A 24,648-nucleotide genomic window follows, 5' to 3' on the forward strand; every position below is an offset into this window, starting at 1 on the left:
TTATGCTTTGAATTGTCTGTTGTTCGTTTCGATTCTCCTCCATCCGCTCTGTCAAGGAAGGAGACAACAAACCCTTTGGTCACGGAGCGTGATGGTTCTTCTCATGCTGGGAGAAGGACATAGTACGATGGATACTACCTGACTGGGCCAAAGAGGAGCTGTACGGAGTACTACTATAGGTCAAAAAGGGAAAAAGAGGAGACGGGCTGCAAGTCAGACCAACCAAAACCAGCCAGCAAATAGATCGTGCTCAAATTAAATGATGGAGCCAGACGATCCACGGAAAGAGAGACGGCCGTTCCTTGTCTTTGGAACCAATGACGCTCCACGGCGGGCTTAATTCGTCGAACATTGAGATCAATCATCTTGGGAATATCACTTACACTTTGCATGTTTCCCTGGGGTAGTAGGGTTACGCTTTTCCGTTGTAGATGTCGAGTCAGGTACACAGACATACGCCTTTTGCAGTTCCATTGTTCTTTTGTATACTCTTTCCGTTTTCAAATTTCTTCCCTTCCGGTCATTTTGGTTACTTGTCCCACCTCCGGGAAAGGTACCGGTTTGATTCGTAGTATCGGATGTATATCCATCGTACGTCAACTTTGTTTCTGGTAGTTCTGTAATTATTGTATGTACACTTTGCCTTGACAACCATGGCAACTGCAAAAAATCACCTCACTCACCATACCCTGCCCTACACAGTTCCAGAATTCCGAGTCCCCTCGTTAATCCACCCATACACATCTGACACACACACAACCCTATCCTGAAGTATAACGATAAACCGAGGATAGTCAACGGATTTCCTAGGATGGTAGTAGCCTTGCACAGCTATCCATGTCTGCCTCATCTGTATTCCTTCACCAACCGGCGTTGTCTCCACCAGAACGAGACATTAGCACTTGAAAAGTGGAGGACGATCGGACTGCGAGGCTTTTTGATTTGATTAAACCGTATGGCTCTTTTTTGGTTGGCCGCAGCCTGATCGAATTATTACCCGGAACGGATTAAAAGTACCTGTACTAACTGTTATTTTTCCCAGCAGATCCGGATCTCGTTTTATAGGTATTTTCATAATTCATTCAAATAAAAATTTTGTAGTGTAAAAAAGAGGTCCCCATTCAGTGGATCTGCGGATACATAAAAAAAAGACAGTAAAAAAAAAAAACCTGTCAAATCATTACTAAATTACCAACAGAGAAAAAGAAAAACATAAGAAAAAATCCCCTCTCTTTGCAACCAATCCTTCAGTCGAAGTTGATATTCTTCTCCTTCTTTCACAACGCTCTTCTTCTCCAGCTTGACTGCCAACTCGTCTCTGTGTCTCAGGTCAAAGAACAGTCGATCATAAAGGGCTTTCGAGGCAGGTCGCACTGTACGCATTCCTCCACTTTCTCCCTTTGTCCAGGAGAGCTCCCATCAGAACCTTCCTACCAACCTTCGACCACCTTCCCACTCGCCCTATATTCGTTCAAACCTCCTCGCCTCTTTGTCTTTCTCCTGTGGTCGTCAATTACAAAGATAGAGGATTATGCTCTAGTTTCCTGTTTCTGTATTTTATTTTATTTTAATTTCTTTCCCGAGGGTTTCATTCATAAATTTCTTCTCTCTTAGCGAGGTGGCCTTCTAGCTTCGGCTTCAAATGAGCTTGTGGAGGCGTACATTCATCGGCCAATCGATCCCTACCGAACCCCTCCACTCCAACATTCCGGACGGCTCCCAAATATCTGGACATCGCCCCAGAGGGTTGCCTGGCAGCTTGTGTTGAATGGTTGCTAGGATCACAGCGTTGCTGACATGAGTTGGGATCACCCTGTCCACAGGTATGTTGGTCAATCTATCTACGCCGTTCCTAAGTTCTTTGCCCCCAGGCGGGGTTTGCTCCTACACCCACTAGTTCTGTATCGAAATACTGTGGCAGATTCTGTCGTCTTGCCTAAATTGTCTCGAATCACATTGTTCCTACATTTTGTTGGGGCGTACACCCAATTGAGGCTGTTGGGGAATTGGTTTTGTGGTTCGCGGAGCTCCAAACGAGCTCCGTCTCATTACTCCGAAAGATGAAGCTGACCGATCTGTTCAGCTTCAGCTTTTCCCACGGCGAACCTCAGACACCTACGAGGACTCCTCCGACCACAGTCTTCGACGATTCAGCCTTCCAAACCCCCAAGCTCGAATCGAGCTTCTTCGACCCCAGAGTCACCTGGGACACCTCGGATCCATATGCTTCGAGCCCAGAGTTCCTCCGAACCCCCCAGAAGTTCGGACTGAGTACCCCTTTGAATAACCCCCTCCGACTGCCAAACACGGGCGCAGAGTCAGACAATGGGCGGAATCTGAAGGAATCGGAACAGGAGACGGATACAGCCAAGCGCATCCGGGCGATCAAACCCAATGGAAATTTTGAAGAAGAAGGTCCCCGGACGGTGGAATCAACTAAATCGGCTGCCTCCATGCAGACCCCGCCGCCCAGCAGTGCTTCCAGGAGAAAGGTGACCGGGCTGGAGAATGTCAGCGGAACAGGGCGACGGCCGTCAGCCTCGAGTGCCATCGGTGGGCACCTCGAGACTCCAAGTCGTTTGATGGGAGCCTCCCCCAGGCTGTTTGGCGATCTTCAAACGTCTCCGGACCCCTTCCAGCTGGCCGGCATTGATGCATCCGCGTCGCCTTTCTTTCCTCAGCAGAGATTGTTCTGGGATCATGACCTCGAGCCACAAGGCGGGGACTTGGGCTTGTCCGGAAGTAGTACTGACTTCTTTGACTCCCATACGACTGATTCATTTCACATGAACCCGGCCTTTTCTCAGGCCCCTCACATCCCGCAGTTGCCGTCGATTGAGGGAACCCTAGATCTGCCGGAATTCAACACCAACACGTATGCTTTCACCTCTGCGGCACCCACCGACGCTGCCCTGTTTCCCGCTCCTTTCTCGACCTCCCCCCGTATGCCCATTCACAAGGCTGAAGACCCAGCCATGTTTCTGAGTTCTCCGGCCCGTCGCTTCGGAGGACCCCAGCCTACTCCGGACAAGAGACTTTTCTCGAGATCGGGACGTCAGCCCTACCATCACCAGACTGAAGAATCCAAAAGGGAGCAGCTTCGACGCACGCAGAGTGTGCACCAGAAGCTGCCCACGTACGTCGATGACGATGACGATGATTTCACCCCTCGGCAGGCACGACCGACGCTGACTCGGAGTCTCACCCAGAGTGCTATATCCGCACAGCGTCCCGGGTTCGGTGGAATGATGTCGTCTTCGTGCGGTATCCGGAAGAGCCCTTCTAAGAGATCATCTCCTACTAAACCCCAGCGGCAGCCATTACAGCGCTCCAACTCAGTCGCTGCTGGTCTTCCCAGGCGCTCCCAGTCCGTTGTCCTTCGGATAGGCAGGGACGGTAGAGCTAAGGCAGAGATGCAACCCGTCACCGAAGCCCCTACTGGGCTGTCAGACCCTCTCACCGGGATGGACTTGGATGGTTCGACGACCGAAAGCGAGTATGACTCGACAGAGGTTTCGGAGTATCCCACCGTTTCCAGCCGTAATCCCTCGATAACCTTCTCTGACTCGGGCTCCCGACCACACTCCAAGGGCTCCTACACCTCTACTGCGGCTTCATCCCAATCCGGCCGGGCATCGCCTTGGAACGGATCCTCTCGGGGTCTAGCCAGAAGGCCAACTTATAGACAGGGGCTGGACGACTGGAAGCGCACGCCAAAACGGCAATCCATGATCATCCCGTCCGACATGGCCTACCGCAGCGCCAGTTCTATACCGGCACCCCTGGCTGATTCCGAAGAAGAATCCGGTGATGCCCAGCATGCACTCCGAAAGGTACTCCAGGAGAGGGGCCGCATTCCTCGATCCCACACTGTCAACTTCGGCTCACGGGTCAACCGATCGTCACGCTCCTTGGCGCATCTCCGCTCCTCACCACCCCGATTTGGAGCCGAATTGGATCTCAATCTTCAGGCCCCAAACACGTCCCCCACGACCATGACGGATCCTGATCTGGCAACCCCAAGCACCGACCGATACAGCAATCCGAGCAATGGAACCAGATGTATCTGTAATTCCATGGACAATGGTGGCCACTTGATGATTCAATGGTATCTACCCCCTTCACGAAGCCTTGCAACCAAACCAATGTACTGATCTGATACAGTGAATCGTGCAGCCATTGGCTACATACCAAATGTGTCGGTCTGGAGCGAGCCAACTTGCCATCGGTCTACGTCTGTGTCTTCTGTACTCATACTCCTTCTCGAAGAAATCGCATCCGGGTCCCCGTCGGGAGCGTTGGCCATGCACCAACGTCGCCATTGGCCCACAAATCCTACCGATTCCGATAAAGTAATTATGACGATGAACCCCACATCCGCAGGCAAGCAAGCCAACAGCTTGCGCGCCTATTATGGATAGATCATGACACGATTCGCGTCAGCTTTTTCTCTCGGCCCTCACGATGGGGTCCCGAGACTGACGACCACACTCTTTCTTGTTTTCCTTTCCTTCTTTTTTTTTTTTGTTTCTTAACGGGTCTCCTTTGTTCGTTGTGCGATAGCTTAGACATACCCCCCATATTTCCTTGAAACATGTGTTGGCTCACCGTTGTACATTGGTGGCTATGTTATTATGCATTTCTGGTGAGATACTGCCGTTTATCATTTATTTCCTAATTTTTGTATTAATTGTCAGGCGAGCGGCCTACGTGATACCTATGTACTACTGCAACTAGTGACTTTGGACAAAATCAGGATGGAGCTCGTGGCCCATCAACTGGATAGGACCGAGTATTGAATGAACTGTACTTAATCCATAGCGAATGCCCATAGTAAATAAACAGTGAAAAAGCGTACCTGGCGGCTATTCTCGGATTGATATCCGGACCTTAAATCCACTTGCAAAGGCGGTGACGGGACCCTTGCCGACTTTCTGGAATTGGCGGTCTGTCATTGGTGGACCTGGCGCCTTATCGGACTCACCGCCTCCGATAGCGCGAAGTGGTTCGTGTGAATGATTTTCTTCTTCCCCGAATGACTCTTTTTCCCCCCTCGCCCCCTCGCTCACTCCACGAACTCTTCTCGAGAGGTGCTGCCTTTGCCATCTTCTCACGCTCGCTCTCCGGCCATGTCCAGCTCCATTCCTGGCAATCGGGACCTTCCTCCCTCTCAGTATGACCTGAGTACATACTGGGGCCGTGTGCGACACTCGGCTGACATCGCCGATCCGAGGTATGGTCCCTCCGACTCTTCATGACTGAGAGCCCTGTCTGGCGGCATCCAGCATGATGTTGTTCATGCGCCGGCTTTACTTTGACTAATATTCACTAGGATGTTGTTCGTCTCCTCGTCGGGGCTGGAGAGTGCGAAGCAGCTTATTTCCTCGTATAAGCAGAGCCACATTCCCGCAATGACACCCGAGTTGTGGCGTGCGAAGAAGGTGGTCGATTCCACTCTGCACCCAGGTCCGTTGCCAGTGTGATATATCTTGAATACGTCTAATCAATCTCCTTAGACACCGGCGAACCTGTTTTCCTTCCTTTCCGCATGTCCTGCTACGTTATGACCAACCTCGTCGTGACGGCTGGCATGCTTACGCCCGGGCTGCAGGTATGGACCCTTGTGTGACGTATAGCAATATCGTCGGCTAATATGGACTTGTCAGACCACTGGTACACTTCTTTGGCAGATTGCAAACCAGTCGCTTAACGTCGCCGTCAACAGCGCAAATGCGAACAAGTCCACCCCTTTGTCCTACTCTCAGATGGCCAAGTCATACCTGATGGCAGTGTCGGCATCGTGCTCGGTGGCACTGGGTCTGAATGCTCTCGTGCCCCGTCTGAAGGGTTTGTCGCCCAGCACTAAGCTCATGCTCGGACGACTGGTGCCTTTCGCCGCTGTGTCCAGTGCCAGTGCCCTGAACGTGTTCCTTATGCGTGGTGAGGAGATTCGCCAGGGTATCGACGTCTACCCTGTTTTGTCGGAGGCTGAGAAGAAGAAGCGGGAGGAGACTGGCGAGCCGATCCAGAGCTTGGGTAAGAGCAAGAAGGCGGCCACCATTGCTGTGGGTGAGACTGCGGTCAGCCGTGTGCTGAACGCGACCCCAATCATGGTCGTGCCGCCGTTGGTTCTGCTCCGGCTGGAGAAGACGGCTTGGCTCCAGGCTCGGCCCCGTATGGTGCTTCCACTGAACCTGGGATTGATCTTTGCTACGTCCCTGTTTGCCCTGCCATTGGCGCTGGGAGCCTTCCCGCAGCGCCAGGCCATCAGTGCGCAATCTTTGGAGGAGGAGTTCTGGCAGAAGGGTGGCAAGGACGGGATGGTCGAGTTCAACCGGGGGATGTAAAGCTTTCTCGTTCTGTTTTGCATGGGTGACATTTGGGACACAGCTTTGTTTGCTTTCTTTTCTTCCGTTTCTATTACCCTTTTGATGTTGGCGCATCATGGACAGAAAAGGTTCAGTCCGTATATACCGGCTATGGATAGATTACATAGATATATCACTTTCTCAATGAACGGCTTATAGACAACTACTCTGATGTCTACTTCGCAAACTCATCAATATATCTTCCGTCTCTCCAACGCAGAAGCTCCCCAGTTACGTAGGTATCCAATTACAGTAATCTCATTGCAGTAAAGTCTAGACCACGAAGCAATCCAAGCTACGTAGCGTACTTCTTCCAATTAGAGCTCTTTCCAATCGTGACCAGAATTCAGTACATTGGTAATGTAGACCGAAGAAACAACTAGCTTACATCCCATCCGCCAACACAACCCTTCATCCTCACTCCTCTACCACAATACTGAATATTATCTGATATTTCCAATTCAGGGCCCAAGAATATACAATAAAATGTATATCACCAATAGCAATTCCAAGTTCAACACCCTCTCATCAAAGCAAATTAGGAACAGATTCCAATGAACGTGACTCGACCAGCATTATGCATATACTATAACCACGACACTTGCTGAAAACTATGTTAGCTTGGTTGTATGCATTTCTTAATCCACGATCCTTTCAATATCCTGCGAGGCGTTCCAAGCGTAGCTCATACACGGTTTAGACAGTCCACGAATACCAACTGCAGTTCAAGTTGGCCAATATATATGTATCACTACGACACTATTTTTTCTCCAATTAAAATCCAAAAACACCAATATAGTAATTAAACAACTATACATTCACCCCCTAAATAATATTATATATTCCAAGACCACACCCCAAAAGTGTTATACAAATTGTCCCAAAACCAGGTGAGACATCGTGACTCAACCCTAAATGACTCACCCATCTCATTGCCAACCCCCATAAAACCACCATCATCACTTTGACCCTTGAAATCCAATCCAGAATAGCAATCCACAGACTTGATATACATAACTGTCCAGAAATGATATCCTTCCAAACCACCCGCCTCGATATCCGACCGCTTGCCCTCTCCGACGCGGAGGATGTCTTTGAGATGCGTCGGGACCCGGAGGTTGCGAGATGGGGGTGAGATTCTATTTTTCTTCCTTTTTCTCTTTTCTTTTTTCCTGCTTATATTGGGTTTGTTTTATGGATATTAGATTCTTGTATTTGTTAATATGGTGTTTGTTTAATGCTAATTGGTGAATAGGTCAAAGGGGACACCTGATATGACTATTTCTCAGACGATAGATTGGATGTTATCGTCTTGCGTTCTGGCGTCTGATGATAATGATACTACGATTTCCCAGGAAAGGCAGCCGAAAATCATATTCGCTATTCGGGAACTACAGCCTAGTACTACGTTTCCTGAGCCGAAGGTGATCGGGACGATGGGGATCAGGCGGCTGGCGACGCCTTTGTGTCCGGCAGGGTCGAATCGGGTGCGATGGGAGTTAGGGTATGGATTTCATGCTGGTGCTTGGGGGAAGGGGTATGCGACTGAGGCTGTGAAGGGGGCATTGGGTCATTTTGGGGAGATTAAGCAGATTTTAGAGGGGCAGGGGACAGGGGATGAGGCTGTAATTGTTGCGGATGGGTTGTGGGCTGCTACTGCGGAGGGCAATTTGGGGAGTCAGGCTGTGCTGAGGAAGTGTGGGTTTGGGTTTGTTGGGGAGTTTGTAGATGAGCTTGGGAGAAAGAATTTAGATTTTCAGGTATTGGTTTGAATATATGTTTCGTGATTGATAGATGTACATATCGCAGGACGGTCTGCGAAGGTTATATATATGTATACTGTACCTGTGTAGATGTTATGTATATGGTTAGTTTAGGTGAAGAATGGGCGGTTTTTTTGCTTTGAGGACGGATTCGAATTTTTGCGCGAGATCTAACAGTTCCTGGTCTTTCCAGGGTTGGCCCATCAGTTCGATGCCGATGGGGATGCCCAGGGGTGCGGAGGGCGTCTCGGGACTGAATCCTGCTATATGAATATGAGCACATGCCAGTCTAGTATCAATCCAGGTATCCACCACGTAGGCGCATTGGATAGGGATCAACCTACCAGGGAAGCAAATCGCTGGCCGCCCTGTCAACGCTGCCAGGATCCCATTTCGACCTGGCTGAACTGTGCATCCCACACTTGCAACAAGCTGTCTCTGATGCGGATACACCAAGGCCGTGAGTCCATGCTCCTGGAAGCACCGCTCTACTGACCCCTTGAGAGATCCTATCTTCTCAAGTCGGGAGTAGTACTCGGGGCTTGTGGGAGTGAACTCGTCGCCTTGGAGTGTCTGGTCAAACACGGCTGTCATAGCTTGGGGGTTATATTGGCCACTTGCTGCGATGGCAGCCAAGGATCTGTGCGGTGTGGTTACTGTTTGTGAGTTGAGGAAAGCGTCGAGTACGGTGCGGAATTCGTAAGCTTGGGTATCTGCTTTGGTACGGAGAAGCAAGACGTCCCAGTCGGGCATATGAGGAATCTCAACGAGGTCAATGGATGGTGAGTTGGACCCAAGCCTGGTTAGTGCGTCATAGATGGCTTTGTTGACCGTTAAACCTTCGGCCGTACTTCCGTCGCTAAAGTAGTCTTTCAAAATGCCCAATTTTATCTTGGACGTACGTGTATGACTGGGTGATTGACGTCGTAGCGCATTCAGAGTCGCGGGATCTCCCGCATCTTCTCCTCTCATTGCTTCAAAGAGAATCCGCACGTCCCCTACCGTCCGACCCATCGGCCCGGCTACATCCTGTGTTTCTGTAACTGGAACGATGCCTTTCCGGGAGACCTGGCCCCGAGTCGGCCGGAAGCCGACCACTGAGCAGGCAGACGCTGGTGACCGCAGTGAGTTCATTGTGTCGCCACCACAGCCTACCAGTCCCATGTTAGCCGCCAGGGCGACGGCCGTACCACCGGAGGAACCGCCAGGGGTGCGGGTGAGGTCGTAGGGGTTTAGGGTTTGGCCGCCGAGTGAAGAGAGTGTGATTCCCTCCAGTGAGAACTCGTGCAGGTTGGATTTGGCCAAGATGATGGCGCCATTGCTCAGGAGGTTCTGCACGACAGTGCATGAGGTGTCGGTCGTTAGGGTGCGAAGAGCTCGAACGCCAGATGTAGTGGGAAGAAATGCAGTCGTATAGGTGTCTTTTAGAATTATTGGGACACCATGTAGAGGTCGGAGGGCGAGTTCAAGGTTGACTGCGTCGGTGTTGTCAATGCCACGCGCGAGTTCTTGGTCTTTCTGGTAGGCTTCATGCAGGGCGTTAGGGTTGATCGCTAGAATCGCTTTCAGGGTGCTATTGTACTGGTGTATCCGGGTGATATACGCTGTGATTGTTGCGACGCATGTCGTTCGTCTATGGATGAGTGCCGAGTGGTATTGCGGTATTGTGAGCTCATGGAATGCGAAAGGAAGGTCAGCGTTGGTCTCACTACTGCCCATGATGTGCTGAAAGAGAAGTTGGTTTGGCTGCCAATGGGATCATCCTGAGTATATAAATAAATAACATGAGGGGTTCGATAATGAGGGGTATTTTGGCCGTAGTCTATGCCGCTAGCGTGACTATCGTGCTTAGATCGTATCGTAGTGTCTCTGAAGTATATCGTGATTTGCTGATCATCATCGTATCATGTCCGATATCGCGTCAACCTAACAAGGGAACGGAAAAAGAAACCAGTTCAACAGTCGTTAACGTATAGGGGTCGCATAGTCCTATAAGTACAAAGGCAGCCATCAGATCCCTCTGACAGGCGAGGGAGAACATGCGAAGGTAATCATTCGGCTATTCTGGCCACCGACGAAGATCCGATGGCACTGATCGTAGTGACCGTCAAACGCACTACCGCGAGAATGAACAATGAGAAAAGAACAATATACCAGACAACTATGCAAGATATAATCCTGTATCATATCACCAGAGCGCCCCAGAAGACGATGAATAAAATCCGATAAGAATGAAGCACATCGACGATGCGGAGAAGATATAAACGAAGAAAAACAAGACCATATCCCACAGGCCCCAGATCCTGACCCCTAGTTGTGCGAATAGAAGTGAATAAAATAAAAACAGCATGTCCTCCGTAATAAATAAATAGATAAGAACCCATACTGGCGTCGTTACACTTTTGCCCATCCCTTCCGGTTGCTGGATTCCTTCAGATGTCGATGGCTTTTTTAAAGAACCGCTAGAAAATACGGGCAATTTCTCCAGCGGGCATCCCATTTTGAGTCCCAGAGACAACCTGTCGGCAGTCTCCACTGCATTATCGATCATCGTGGGCATGGCTGCCATTCCAAAGATGCATATAACCAAAAGAATAAACCATCTATCGTAACTTATAAACCCGTACTCATGCAAATTACAGACTGGATGGCCATCGAGGCACCAGTGTCATATAGCCACTTGAGATCAACACGACGAGGATTTGCCGAGAAGGTACTCATCGCAGGTACGTGTCGGGCTAGCGGCGTTGGGTGTTGCGCTGCAACTGCTCCCCAATCCGCAGAGCTTCAGTGCCATCATCCACGATTGATTCTTTGAACCAGGGGTGCTTGAGAGCGTCCTTGGCCGTGATCCGGTTCTTGGGGTCATAAACGAAAATGCGTTGAAGAAGATCCAGGAATAAACGGTGGAACTTGGTGGTGGTGGGAATAAAATCCTGCTACATTTAGCAACGACCTCAGAAGTTCAACGGTGTAACCAATAACATACTGTCATTTGTTTCATAGCCCTCACATACTTCCGCGAGGCACGAGTAGTTTCATCATTGGGATAATCAAGCTTGTTGCGGATGAAGTATCTAACATGGATTAGCACTTATTCAACATCTAAAGGAGTGACGTGACATACTTGGCCGACTGGTTCTGGCTTCCACTCCGTCCGCCTTGCATCACTTGTCGTACAAGACGAGTATCGATCCGGTCGCCTATGACAGCCTCCATCATGGCAAGATGTTCCAAATTGTCATGGGTCTGGAAAAGAGCGTCTCCAGTGAAGAACTCGACCAGTATACAGCCGATACTCCAGATATCACAAGGGAAACTCCAGCCGAGGTTCAGAATGATCTCTGGCGCCCGGTAATGTCTGGTGGAAACAACGGAAGAGTGGTATTCGTCATCGAAGGTCGCGGATCCAAAATCAATCAGACGAATCTCGCTGTCCAACAAAACCCGTCTTTGACGTGCGCTGCGGGAGATTGCGTGTGACGACGATGGGATCGTGCGGTTGTAGGTGAAGGTTTGATAGGCATTACTGACAAGGAGGATATTTTCGGGCTTCAGGTCGGTGTGAATAAGGTTGAGATCGTGCAAAACTATGTGATATCAGTATCGAATTACCAATGGTTTGGGTGATAGAAGCACTCACAGGCCACGCTGGTGAACAACTGCCGAGCAAAGTTCTGAATTTGGCTACTGGGAAAGGGGACGAAGCCGTTTCCCTTCAGAAAATCAAAAACACTTTGCCCCAGCAAGTCCGTGACAATGCAAATATGGTTGCGATAATCAAAGCAATCGCGTAAATGGATGCATTTGTTTCGATTTTGCCTGTCGTTCGAAGCCAATGTCGACAGCACTCGAAGCTCAATCCGCGACGCGTCACGGTACTTCTGAATGGAACGAATGATCTTGACCGCAACACGGGTCTTGCGATGCTTATCAAACGCTTCAACCACTTTTCCAAACGTTCCCTGGCCAAGAAGTTTTATGATCGAATCTATGAAGTGTCAGTCAGGCGAGTACATACAGTCACCGGGTGTTACCCACATCGGTCTGTTAATGGGGTGTCTGGTGTCACAATATAATGACCATCATCGTCATCGTACTTTTCTCCTCGGTTTGCGTACTACAGCGTGTTAAAATCCTGCGACTCGGAAAATAATGTAAAAAGGTGTATGAGCCACTTACGTCCCGAACAACGGGCACTGGAACATCCTTTGCCTTGATGATCGGCTTGGGAGGTGGAATATAGTTCAAAAACGCATCACCGGCATTCTCCAGTTCTCGCCGTTTCTGCTCATCCCGAGCAGATTTGCGGGTGGTGACCCGTTTCCGTTTTTGTCCAATATTAGCATCCTCGTAGTAAACACCGTTACTCGCACCAGAGCTTCCCTGAGAAAGCGAAGTAGGTGCAGTAGTGTGCAGAGACGTCGTGCGATCCGTTGAAATGGAGGCAGCGGAAGAATCCTCTCCATAATGCTGAGGGTTGATCGAGAACGACGGACGGTCATAATATGTCACATCATACGCTGACTCGACCCCGGTGCGCCGTTTCTTTCCCGCGGGCTGGGGCAGGTTTCCGTTGGAGGCGGCCGTCGCAGTGGACGTCGTCGCGAAGTTGCGAGCGGAGCCCTTGGACTGCTCCGGCGGTGGAGTATCATCGATGACAATAACTTCCTTCGGGATCCCATTCTTGTAGAACTCGCCCCAGTCTGGCTTTTTCCTCCTTCCGGTCTGGGTTGGGGCCGCGCTAGCGCTGACCCCATTGTGAGTTGGGGGCATAGTTGCCGCCGTCGTCGTCGGCGTGGGAGCCGCCGAGACGATCTTTGGAGATTGTGTGAAGGGTAGGGTGGCAGTTGCCGGGTTGACGGCGTAGGGATATGTGGTGGCAAGGCGAGAGGTGGCCGCGGCGGTCGTGGTCGGATAGGGAGGGTTCGGTTGGTAGGGCGGGTGGTGAGGATATCCGTAGTGCTGCTGATGATGCGTAGGGTGTGTCGCAGTGGCGGTGGAGGGAGTCGACATGGTGAGGAGACAAATCCAACCGGTCGTCGGAGCGGCGGATGCTGGCGAGGCACCAGGGAAGAATTATGAAGGGTAGAGGAGGTCTAACCCCGTCGGATCGCAGTAGACCGTCGTACTCTACTTTTGGGGGGGGGTGGTGAAAAGACAGGGGACTCGAAACACCAGGTCGGAAACCCGGAGTTTCTCGTAATGCTCCCAGTCGATTGATAGACGGCGAATCCGGTTGACAGCACAAATAACGCAAGGAAAATAATTGGCAGTGAAGCAAAAGTCGTCTCAGGAAATATAGACAGAGAGGCGATGAAGACGAGAGAGAATGAGAGGAGATGGGAGAGGGAGGGAAGCGGTTGAGAGGCGTGGGGATGATGACTGAGAGGCGGTCGGAGGAGCGAAGCCTTCAGAGGTAAATACTAACTAGTAGGAAATGGGGGAAATTATGGGAATAGAATAAAATAGATGGAGGGAACGGTAGGATTCCCGTTTGTCTGATTTGCTTCGCTTGGACAATAGGCTGTACCATTGGCATCGGTTTCGGTACGTAAAACCCAGGTAGGGGAGAAGAGAACAGGTGATATCCTTTAGTATGAATTTATTACCTGGGCGGAGTGGAAGGGGAATCGAGAGAATGTGAGGCTGCTGCTGAGGCGAAACGGATCAATAGGATAGAAAAAACGATCATGTATTTTATCTTGGACAAAAGAAAAATAATAATAAATAAGGGAGAGAGAATAGAACAATACAAAAAAAGAAGATGATCAAGTAAAAGGTATTATGCACCTAATCATAGTAATTATGATTATAATAAGAATGAAAAATAATTATATGATATGGAAGAGAGGAATAATTCTTGTAAAAAAGATCAAAAGACCGAGATTGATTGCATTGAGGAAAATCCCCCGAAACGACGACACACGGACAGCGAGGATGTTTTGGCAAATGCCAATTGAATTAATTAATGGGCAACTCGTGAGGAGGCATTGGTGCTCGGTCATGACACGCACCAGCGCTTTTCCAACGACAGCAACTCCTTCAGGGTGTGGACCGCCATTCAGTTTTAAGGTAATTAATCTAATTAATTAATAGCAGATTCAGATCGTGCAAGACACAGGCCAGGACGTATCTGTGATCTCTTCGTGTTTTAGGGTTGTTGTCCTATATTCAGGTATACTAGTACGACGAAGAAATACAGTACAGGCATACAAAGAGGATATACGTCGTAGTCAGTAATACCGAGAGAAGAATGTGCCAGATATGGCCCCTAAACGACACAACAACCGACATATAACCATCGCACACACAGCCATGGGACTCACTCGCAGATCGCAAGGCTCATCGAAGTGCAGCGCCCGGGGCAACCCAGTGATGAATAGCGCCGGGAGTCTAGCCTTAATCGTCCCAAAGGTAAAAAATCATACTAAATACTGCCGCCCCCAGAGCAGGTCCATCAGACTCCTCATTTTTAATTTCTATTTTTCTTTTCCGAATCTCTTTTCCCTCCCCGGATGCAGAAACATTCTTCAGATAATTTAAACCCGAATTAAATTCTTCCACATGCCACGAGATATCACAATTAGGGGGTAATACTAACTTCTATGTGTTTTCCCTTTCCTAGCTAAGATGCAATGTCGATCTGAGGTTGGTTGGTAAACGATGTAGCGACGGTAGAAGGCCTTTCCTGTCGACCGGAGCAACCGCTTCGTGTACTGAAACACAGTTTTACTTTATTACTTACCTCGCAGAAGTACGTAAATTAACCCCCCTAAAGTAGGTACATACATACTAAAAGGAACTCGCTAACTTCCTTTTTTTTTAATTTTTCTTCCCCCAGCACTTACATACATTTAGTACATACATACATACAACGCTAGTCCAACCTGGGTGATGGCGCCGCTGAGGCGAATGATTGGACGGGATTGGATGGAGCCCCTCCGCTTTTTTTTGGTCAGGTTCCCTTGGCTCGCTGCGAACTGATGTCATCTTGTTCATCCACTCAACCTCAATTTCAGTCTTTTGACACTTAAATCCGGTACGGTCACCATCACAAGGTTTAATCGAAGAAAAGTCTTCGGGGATCCCTCAGCATTTGCTCTTGTGATATTAATTGATGTATCTCCCGTGGCAGTGAAAGGGTAATGTGGGTGCTAATGTGGTGACGATGCGATCTTCTGCTTGCGTGTCTGGTGCGTAGAGGTTCCCGCAATATGTTCACGTCCGGCCCTAACCCCAGTACAGTCGAGACTTGAATAATGGAACCCGGCAACGTGACCTGAGTATGTATACTCTCACACCGTACGCAGTTCAATCTCTACCGTGCAATTGTTTATCCTCTACAAGTACCGGTCGAGCGAGTGGGAAAAATCAGACAAAGTTTACATTCATCAGATTATCTGATTTTTATAATTTGTTCCCCTTACCGTCACCAAGGGTATAAGAAGCAAGGTGATTGTATCCTGCAGCGGCCTCTGCAAAAAAGGATCCCACCCCAATTAAATCGAGTACTCGTGAAAATAATAATAGTAGTAGTAGAAGGCCATAGGAAAAGAAACGGCACACATATGCAGTGACTCCACTCCAGCCTCGAGGAAGAAAATGCACGCGGAGAAAAATACAAGAACAAGGCGTGAGACACCCGAGGCGGAGGTGTCGAGTAAAACGAGAATATACCGACCGCAACGCCAGAGACCACGGTCCTGCGCAGTAACTGTGCGGACCTCGAAAGACAAGAAAGATCAAATGCTAAGTCGAGAATGCAGCGAAACTAGCATCAACGGTTCATTTCATATCGGACATGAGGAAGGCCTGTTCAGTCTATTCGGTCTTCCTTCAGATCCTTCGAATACGCTTTCTGCACGTGTCGGGAGCCTCTGCCATCCAGTTCGAGCATGAATAAGATATCTCGGACCTGAACCCCCGAGCCCTTGTCTTTGTCCTCCCGCCACAATCCCAGTCGCTTTGCGGGCACGACGGCTGGTTCACGTCCAGGCTTATCAGAACTCGTCCCGCTTGGAGTCGCGGTACTGACACGTGATGGTGTAGAAAAGCCACTGCTGGTGGCTGCTGCTCCCCGATTTAACCACGAGTAGGACTTTTTGGTTCCAAACATACGGCCCGAGAGCATGCTATTGGTGGCGAGTCGTGCGGTTTCCACAGACTGTTGGTGTTGCTGGGCCTCGCTTGCCTTGGCATCCATGAGCTTTTTAGCCTCTTTCTTAGACATTCCCTTCTTATCGATACTCGGCGCTTTTTCTGGGATCGGTGTAGAGGCACCGGAGCCAGGAAGATCTACGGATTCGGCCCTCACCGGTCCGCTTTCGCCTAGGATAGCGTTCGCACTGCGCTTGGCGCGTTTGGCAGCTCGGCTTTCTTCGCTAGAATTGTCTCTTTCCATAAGCGCACGATACTTTTCAGCTAATGATTTGGCTGTAGGCTGCTCGGTTGCTGAATGAGGTCCTATGTTTTGTTAGCCAACGTCAGAGAAGTCTATCTGTCAAGAGTTCAACACACGTTTGAGTGGTGTTTTGTCACCTGCCCCGTTGGGCACACCAGCCGAAACAGCCATGTCCCTGAATTCAACAGGTACAACTCCATGTGAGTGGGCACGCCGGCTTCGTGCGAGCGTAGAAGAGTAGTCAATGACGCCCCGCAATCGCTCTTCGCAAGAGATTGACATCAAGTTCAGTATGTCCACCAAAGGTGCCCCTTCCTGATTTAAGATGGTCTGCCCAGTACGTACAACAGATGATCCGTCGGGCCCGGTAACTTCGATCGGTTGCGGACGGCCTGGTACCGGATGAAACAAGCCTTCGGCTGGTATACGAACCCCAAGCTCAAAGCCACGTCGTTGCAATTTTTGCTCCAAAACTTTCGTCAATAAGAATGGTTCTTGCAGGTGGTACTGGGCACGTCTAGCTGCTTCAGTATCCTCACGCGTTGGTTCATTGGGATCTTTAAACGGAGCAGGGGCTGCTGCTGGTGGCTCAGAGTAGAATGACTCCTGAGTTGCTGGCGGTTTGTATGGTGAAGGTTCTGTGAAGCTAGGTTGTGTTGATACTGTTGAAGCTTGTGATGTAAAGGAAGTATTCAGCGGAGGTTGTGGCTGCTGTTGTGGGAGAGGTTGTTGAGGTCTTTGAGGCTGCTGTGCCTGGGTCCCCGGAGCTGAGTAACTGCTGGTAAGAAATGCCTCCTCCTCTCTAACATCGATACCAGATGAAGCCAGGACATCTGTAAGCTCTGCGGCATCTGTCGCTTTCTCTACTGGTCGAGAAGGTGGCCCCATTGTGCCTGCAGGTGGGGGAGCGGGTGTTTGCGGTGTTTGTTGACCCGCGCCGTTCAAATTCGCTCCATTTACAGGCATCGGTTGGTTTTGAGGTAGTTGTAACGTTCCAAAGCTCGGTGAGGCGTAAGGTGATTGCGGGAGAGGTGAGAGGTGTTGTCGCTTGACTGGTGGAGGAACGCCACCATTCACCGGGGAAGCTGCCCCCGGAGAGGGGGAGGACCCCGGTGGGGAGAAAGATTGAGAGAACTGTTGCGGTTGTGTTTGCGCCATGGTGACTTGTGTTTCTCGGTTTTGAGGTGATAACTTCGTATAGGATATCGTTTGTAGATTCGGTCACGTCTATCGAGATGCAAAGGCCACGGCCGCGCGAAAGTCGAAACTGAGCGGATTGCTCGAACCGCCACCACCACCAACTGTAACCATCTCAGGAAATAGCGTCCAACATAGAGTCGTCAAATAAATCCAACAAATGTACCCTCACAGAAGAATAGATGCGTGCGTCGTGAATAGACCGGGTCTAACCGTGTTGTTCGCAGATGGAAAGGGAGCTTTTCCTTGACAAGATTTGCGGATCCCGCTGGGGTCACGTGTAAATTAGGTAAGTTGGGCGGCGGAAGCGCGTTTCTTTTGTTCCAACTGTTACTTCCATTGATGCTCTTTGAGATCCACACGGATTGGCAGAGTTGCGCAAGGCATTAGTCGGGGAATTCTCATTCACCGCTGCCATTCAGACCATAGGCTTTTGCTCTATTATTTTACACGCCTGCCATGGCTGATCTACTCCCGACAAATTAAGTGTTACATGAGAGGGATAGCTCCTAGTCCAGTCTTTGCGCTAACATTGCGCTTTATCCTCGGAAGGGCCACTGTGACGCAAAAGATAGATGAATTGTCTTAACAAAACTTGCTAAATACAGTGCATCATGGCGACAAAACGAAAAGCATCGGCTTTGAATGCCTCGGTCGACGATGAGCCTGTCGATCCGTCAGACGAGCTGGGGTTCTACTGTCTAGGTGGAGGGAACGAGGTTGGCCGATCATGTCACATTATTCAGTATAAGGGGAAAACAGTGATGGTGTGTAGCTACATGGGCATCTTTCATGGGTAGTTATTGCTGACCGATCCCTTCCTTACAGCTTGACGCCGGTATGCATCCTGCGAAAGAGGGATTCTCTGCTCTTCCGTTCTTCGACGAGTTCGACTTGAGCACAGTGGATATCCTTCTGATTAGCCAGTATGTAATATACTCCTCTCCTTTGTATTTGCAAAGTCCATCGTGGTCCATAGCCATTCCCGCTTGCCATATGGTTCCTTCGGTCTTCGGGAGCTTGATTTTGGATAAATCTGTCTTCAGTGGAAGTCTAGTTCTCATCGATGCAGAGCTTATTTCTTCCCATGTATACGAGAAACACAATACAAATTATACTAGCTATTTATCCTGTGCTCCGAATGTATCTCTGTATCTGTTCATCGCTTTGGCGTTCTTGGCTCGGTGTCCATAGCCTTCTCTGGATACCCTAGGTCAAGCAGGTGGCTGATAGATTCCTACTTAGTTTTCACGTTGATCATTCCTCCGCTCTCCCTTATGTCCTCAGCAAGACGAACTTCAAAGGCCGTGTCTTTATGACGCATGCGACCAAGGCTATCTACAAATGGCTCATTCAGGACAATGTACGGGTCAGCAACACAGCATCTTCGTCCGATCAACGTACCACTCTTTATACCGAACATGACCACCTGTCTACACTTCCTCTGATTGAAACCATCGATTTCAATACGACACACACAATCAATAGCATCCGTATTACTCCTTTCCCTGCCGGCCATGTCCTTGGTGCCGCTATGTTCTTGATTTCAATAGCTGGCTTGAATATTCTCTTTACTGGAGATTACTCACGTGAAGAAGACCGACACTTGATTCCAGCTGAAGTGCCAAAAGGGATAAAGATCGATGTACTTATCACGGAGTCGACATTTGGAATCTCATCCAACCCACCTCGTTTGGAACGAGAAGCTGCTCTTATGAAGTCAATCACTGGGGTCTTGAACCGAGGTGGTAGAGTCCTAATGCCTGTGTTTGCTCTTGGTCGTGCCCAAGAGTTGCTACTTATTCTTGATGAATACTGGGAGAAGCATCCTGAACTGCAGAAAGTGCCTATATACTACATTGGAAATACGGCCCGGAGATGCATGGTTGTGTATCAGACATATATCGGCGCAATGAATGACAACATCAAGCGACTCTTTCGGCAGCGTATGGCGGAGGCAGAAGCTAGCGGTGATAAGAGTATCAGCGCTGGGCCCTGGGACTTCAGATTCGTTAGGAGTTTGCGAAGCCTGGAGCGTTTCGATGATGTAGGGGGTTGCGTGATGCTAGCTTCCCCGGGTATGCTACAAACTGGTACAAGCAGAGAACTCCTTGAGCGTTGGGCCCCAAATGAACGCAACGGTGTTGTTATGACCGGTTACAGTGTTGAGGGTACAATGGCCAAGCAGCTACTTAATGAGCCCGAGCAAATTCCAGCCGTCATGTCACGAGCAGCGTCTGGGCTGGCAAGAAGGGGCGGCAATGATGAAGAACAGAAAGTCATGATTCCAAGGAGATGTACTGTGGATGAAATCAGCTTCGCAGCTCATGTTGATGGCGTTGAAAATCGCAACTTCATTGAAGAAGTTTCTGCCCCTGTTGTGGTATGTTCCTTGTCCATTACACCCATAAACCAGATCCCTGACCGTATCCCAGATCCTCGTTCATGGCGAAAAACATCAGATGATGCGACTGAAGTCCAAGCTTCTTAGTCTCAATGCGGAGAAGACTGTAAAGGTCAAGGTATATACACCAGCAAACTGTGAAGAAGTCCGTATCCCTTTCAAGAAGGACAAAATCGCGAAAGTCGTCGGAAAGCTGGCCCAAATCGCGCCTCCTTCGGAGCAAGACGATGGCCACCTCATGGCCGGTGTTCTCGTTCAAAACGGATTCAACCTATCATTGATGGCACCCGATGATCTACGCGAATATGCCGGTCTAACTACGACAACTATCACTTGCAAGCAACATATAACCCTCAGCTCGGCGAGTATGGACCTGATCAAATGGGCGCTCGAGGGCACTTTCGGTGCTATCGAGGAAATTGGTCCGAAGACCGACGTCAAGGAGGAGCTCGTGGAGAACGAGAAGGTTTCCAAGGAAATATCCAAACTCAAGGAGGAGGCTGCCGATGAAGAAATTCCTATCGAAAATGAACAGGCCTATCTTGTTATGGGTTGTGTAGTCATTCGCTATTTCCCTCGTACTCGCGAGGTCGAGCTCGAGTGGGAAGGAAACATGATGAATGATGGGGTTGCCGATGCTGTCATGGCAGTCCTGCTCACTGTCGAAAGCAGCCCTGCATCTGTGAAGCGTATGTCACACACCTCACACCATATAGGCGACCACTTTCAGTTACTGACACTATCTTAACAGAATCCGCCAAGCAAAAGCACCACCACCACCACCATCAGGACACTCTCGAACTTCCTAACCCTCATTCACAGCTAGGTTCTGAAGAACGGTTCGCACGCCTTCTCATGATGCTTGAGGCACAGTTCGGATCGGACATATCACCCATTGAGCGTCCGCGACTACCCACTACTCAACTTACCAACGGGGCAGCGAAGAACGAAACGTCGGCGCAATTGAGTGCTGCGGAGCAGACTCTCAAAGAAGAAGAGGAAGACGATGACGAAAGTCTAGCTGAACTGGAAGCCGCCGAACTTGCGCGACTCCACGCTCTAGGAATTCCGGTACCCGGAATTGAGATCAGAGTTGACAAGCACATTGCGCGGGTATGGCTCGAGGATCTTGAAGTCGAGTGTGCCAATGCCGTAATGAGAGACAGGGTTCGAGTGGTCATCGAACGTGCGGTGGAAACAGTTGCTAGCATGTGGGCTGAGGGCCCTCCACCTGCTACTGTAACAAACGGTGAAACCAAGGAGAAGCTGAAAGATGTACTTGCTTCCAATGGTGCTGAGATTGATGCAACTGCCTAATGTGACCATTGTATGTTGTGTATTATAGATTTCTTGGATGATCCACAGCTCAATAAAGTGAATACCTGGCTCAGTGTTTGAGTTGTTTTGATTGAGTGGGCATTATACATCCATCCCATATATTCTAAAGCGACACAAGCTCATATTACCGGAACCATCCTTGTATACATTGACCTCGCTGCAGTCATTCACACCTTGAATAACCATGCCAGTCACTCAAACCTTCACCACTTTGGTAAAAACATGCTCCAGAACTCTAGCAGTAGTTTCCACAATAAGATCAATCTCATCCTTCGTTACAATGTATGGTGGTGCAAGGAGAACATGGTCTCCTCGCGTTCCATCCACACACCCTGCAGCCGCATACAACGAGATTCCGTATGTCGGATCCAGACCAGTTTCCTGGATATGAGCCGCTACTCCCATCTCGGGGCTGAAGGGCTCCTTAGTGGATTTGTCCTTAACGAACTCAATCTGTAGTGCCCATCCGTTAGTCTTCCTAAACCAAATAACCCGCACAGTTCTCAAGGTATGTTAAACTTACCCCCCAAAATAGCCCCTTCCCGCGAATGTCGCCCACATACGGGTGATCTCCCAACCGACCTTTAAGCTGGGTTTCCAAGTAAATCCCCATATTCCGTATATTCTCTAGTAAATTCTCTTCTTGAATGACTTTCTGCACAGCCAGCGCAGCAGCACACGAGATCGGATGGCCCTGGTACGTCTGCCCGTGACGGAAAACGCCTGTGCCTTTATCTAACGTTTGCACGATCTTCTCTCCGATCAGAAGACCGGATACGGGAGCATATCCACCTCCAAGGCCTTTGCCAATAGTCTGGAGGTCAGGGATTACGTCTTCCTGTTCCCATGCATGTAGCGTTCCACAGCGACCCATCCCGCTCATTACTTCGTCGAGAATGAGAAGCGCTCCGTATCTCTCGCACACTGCTTTCATGGCTTTGAAGTAGCCGGGAACAGCGGGGACGGCGCCCAAAGCCTGTGACAATCCGAGTATTAGGTCTGCTGTTATATAGAAAAGTATAGGTGTATGGTAGGGGTGTGGTACTCACAGCTCCAACAACCGGCTCCGCAACAAAAGCACAGACGTTCTCCGGTCCAACACGTTGGAATTCGGCGTCTAGCTCTGCAGCAAGTCGAGCAACGTAGTCCGCATCTGTTTCGCCATTCTCCTTACCTCGGTAAGGGTAACAAGGAGATACATGGGAGATATTTTGGGGAAGCAATGGCTCAAAGGGTTGTCGTCGAAGGACGTGCCCTCCCGCCGCTAAAGCGCCCAGGGTGATGCCATGATAAGAGGGCTTTCTGGCGATGAACCGGGTGCGTTGAGGTTGGGGTGTTGGGAGCTCAAGGAAATACTGTCGAGCCAACTTCAATGCCGCTTCAACTGCTTCGGAGCCTAGTAGAGGTATGTTAGTATCATATCTGAGCATTGGAGATTAAGACATACCAGAACTAATCATGTACACCTTCGACAGTTTTCCGCCTGTTGAATCGACAAGGAATTGAGCTAGTTCTTCAGATACTCCGGTACCAAAGAACGCCGTATGGCAATATGATATCGTATTGGTTTGATCGATGATGGCTTGTTTGACCTTTTCATGACCGTGGCCGAGGCAGGATACGGCTGCGCCACCGGTCGAGTCGAGGAACTTGGTGCCATCTTCGAGAAAAATGTAGATGCCCTTGCCGCCGACTGCTTTCCTGGGGAGGAAGCGGGTATCGCGATGTAGGACGGCGCTATTGTTCAATTCTTTGGACATGGTTGAATATACTGGTTGATGACTCGGGCTAGTAACTGGAACAAAAGCAACTGGTCAATAATTGAGGAAAACTAGGGCTGACGGTTAAGAAATATAACAATGTGAGGATAGGGCTAATCTCCACCCATACGGAGGAATTACATCTGCATTTATATCTTCAGTACACTCTTCTTCAGGCCTTATCAAGAACTTGTTAATTTGTGGGGTAGGGGCGGGGGTCGGCATGCCGATCGAGATCCCGAGCGGATGGTTGGCCGCACTCACCGACGGCCCGACTAATCGGTGGCACGATACGAAGATACTCGCATGATATCGTTATGATTTGGCAATCATTGAGTCACAGCTGATTATGCACGCTTCCAAATTTAGTCAGCAACAAGTGCATTCGGCTGATTGGGCTTCGGGCGTATACTTGATTGAGGATAGCTCTACTTAGGGCAAACATCATTGATGTTTTAGACAGCAAATAGATACTAGATCAGGGGTTAGATTTGTTAGATTATACTAACTTCGATGAGTAGTGTTGCATCTCAAGTATTAGTGGTGGGTAGACCTATCAGTGCTTCTATGCATCGAGTGCATTATCCCTCCATTCTCCTTCTCCTATTAAGAATCAAACGCTGTTAACACAGGAGCATTAGTTGACCTTCTAGATCACGTCAGAAATACTTTAGCTACATCACAAAATACAATCTTTCCATATTATTCCCAAATCTGCAAGTCATGCTGTTACTCGGCTATATATTTTTTATAGACCATGATAGCTACGAGAACTTTACATTCTTCATATAACGCTTTAGGTACTACGTCCCAATAGAAAAGGTTTAATTAAAGAATTACTACAGCAAACAGGAACTTCATCAAGTATATTCTTTTTTATCTCTCTCTTTATTTTAAGCAAAACTATTTACAAGAGTCCGGTTGATGGTGTACCTGAACAGCTCTTATCGCGAGTGTGGGCGGTGGAAACTCTCCGCTCCGCACTGGAGCCACTAAAACTCCATTCCGCACAGAAAGGCCAACATAGGCTGACAGTTACCCCAACCCACCCTCTACTCGCCAATTTCAATCCGTTCGTACCCTAAACCCTTTTATCCGTATACTCTTAATCTATTGGAATCGCCATGTCACGACACGCACAAGTAGAGGAGGTGTACGACTCCGATCCAGATGAGGTTTTCCCCTCCGACTCCACGCCCTCCAACTTCACCAATGAATCCCTCCTCTCCGCTGCAGGTATCTCTCCTCAGGGTGCCTCGTCGATACCAATGAGGCCAGCCCCTGAACCTCGTCGCGAAATCCCGAAACACTACCAGTGCCTGTATCCCGTGTACTTCGACAAATCGCGAACCCGCGCAGAGGGCCGGAAGGTCGGCGCAGAGCTGGCTGTGGAGAACCCATTGGCTCGAGACAT

The 24,648-nt window shown here is 49.4% G+C and overlaps 8 protein-coding genes across 8 annotated transcripts; 3 read left to right on the top strand and 5 right to left on the bottom strand.

Moving 5' to 3' along the window:
* On the bottom strand, positions 1 to 392 carry AO090005001010 (uncharacterized protein; the record flags this gene model as incomplete). The annotated part of the gene is made up of 3 exons (XM_023233637.1): positions 1 to 48; positions 73 to 158; positions 224 to 392. The coding sequence occupies 3 exons, from the start codon at positions 390 to 392 to the stop codon at positions 1 to 3; spliced, it is 303 nt and encodes a 100-aa protein (XP_023089192.1).
* Positions 393 to 2,060: 1,668 nt separating this feature from the next.
* On the top strand, positions 2,061 to 4,154 carry AO090005001009 (PHD finger domain protein; the record flags this gene model as incomplete). The annotated part of the gene is made up of 1 exon (XM_001817946.3): positions 2,061 to 4,154. One exon carries the CDS (start codon positions 2,061 to 2,063, stop codon positions 4,152 to 4,154), a length of 2,094 nt encoding a protein of 697 aa, XP_001817998.3.
* Positions 4,155 to 5,129: 975 nt separating this feature from the next.
* AO090005001008 (sideroflexin family transporter) lies at positions 5,130 to 6,347 on the top strand (the record flags this gene model as incomplete). The annotated part of the gene is made up of 4 exons (XM_001817945.3): positions 5,130 to 5,233; positions 5,333 to 5,466; positions 5,517 to 5,611; positions 5,667 to 6,347. The coding sequence occupies 4 exons, from the start codon at positions 5,130 to 5,132 to the stop codon at positions 6,345 to 6,347; spliced, it is 1,014 nt and encodes a 337-aa protein (XP_001817997.1).
* A 1,889-nt stretch (positions 6,348 to 8,236) lies between these two features.
* AO090005001005 (amidase) lies at positions 8,237 to 10,691 on the bottom strand (the record flags this gene model as incomplete). Its single annotated transcript, XM_023233650.1, has 3 exons — positions 8,237 to 8,394; positions 8,476 to 9,877; positions 10,605 to 10,691. The coding sequence occupies 3 exons, from the start codon at positions 10,689 to 10,691 to the stop codon at positions 8,237 to 8,239; spliced, it is 1,647 nt and encodes a 548-aa protein (XP_023089191.1).
* Positions 10,692 to 10,869: 178 nt separating this feature from the next.
* Positions 10,870 to 12,891, bottom strand: AO090005001004 (putative protein kinase (Lkh1); the record flags this gene model as incomplete). The annotated part of the gene is made up of 5 exons (XM_023233656.1): positions 10,870 to 11,067; positions 11,121 to 11,208; positions 11,259 to 11,721; positions 11,775 to 12,122; positions 12,654 to 12,891. 5 exons carry the CDS (start codon positions 12,889 to 12,891, stop codon positions 10,870 to 10,872), a joined length of 1,335 nt encoding a protein of 444 aa, XP_023089190.1.
* Positions 12,892 to 15,950: 3,059 nt separating this feature from the next.
* On the bottom strand, positions 15,951 to 17,693 carry AO090005001002 (uncharacterized protein; the record flags this gene model as incomplete). Its single annotated transcript, XM_001817942.3, has 2 exons — positions 15,951 to 16,597; positions 16,652 to 17,693. The coding sequence occupies 2 exons, from the start codon at positions 17,691 to 17,693 to the stop codon at positions 15,951 to 15,953; spliced, it is 1,689 nt and encodes a 562-aa protein (XP_001817994.1).
* A 653-nt stretch (positions 17,694 to 18,346) lies between these two features.
* ysh1 (cleavage polyadenylation factor subunit YSH1) lies at positions 18,347 to 21,453 on the top strand (the record flags this gene model as incomplete). Its single annotated transcript, XM_001817941.1, has 5 exons — positions 18,347 to 18,499; positions 18,561 to 18,658; positions 18,978 to 20,115; positions 20,168 to 20,825; positions 20,888 to 21,453. 5 exons carry the CDS (start codon positions 18,347 to 18,349, stop codon positions 21,451 to 21,453), a joined length of 2,613 nt encoding a protein of 870 aa, XP_001817993.1.
* A 216-nt stretch (positions 21,454 to 21,669) lies between these two features.
* On the bottom strand, positions 21,670 to 24,648 carry AO090005001000 (aminotransferase, class III; the record flags this gene model as incomplete). The annotated part of the gene is made up of 5 exons (XM_023233670.1): positions 21,670 to 21,927; positions 21,998 to 22,450; positions 22,524 to 22,870; positions 22,922 to 23,211; positions 24,548 to 24,648. The coding sequence occupies 5 exons, from the start codon at positions 24,646 to 24,648 to the stop codon at positions 21,670 to 21,672; spliced, it is 1,449 nt and encodes a 482-aa protein (XP_023089189.1).

This window comes from Aspergillus oryzae, chromosome 1 (genome assembly GCF_000184455.2).
Source record: "Aspergillus oryzae RIB40 DNA, chromosome 1".
Taxonomy (NCBI): Eukaryota; Fungi; Ascomycota; class Eurotiomycetes; order Eurotiales; family Aspergillaceae; genus Aspergillus; species Aspergillus oryzae.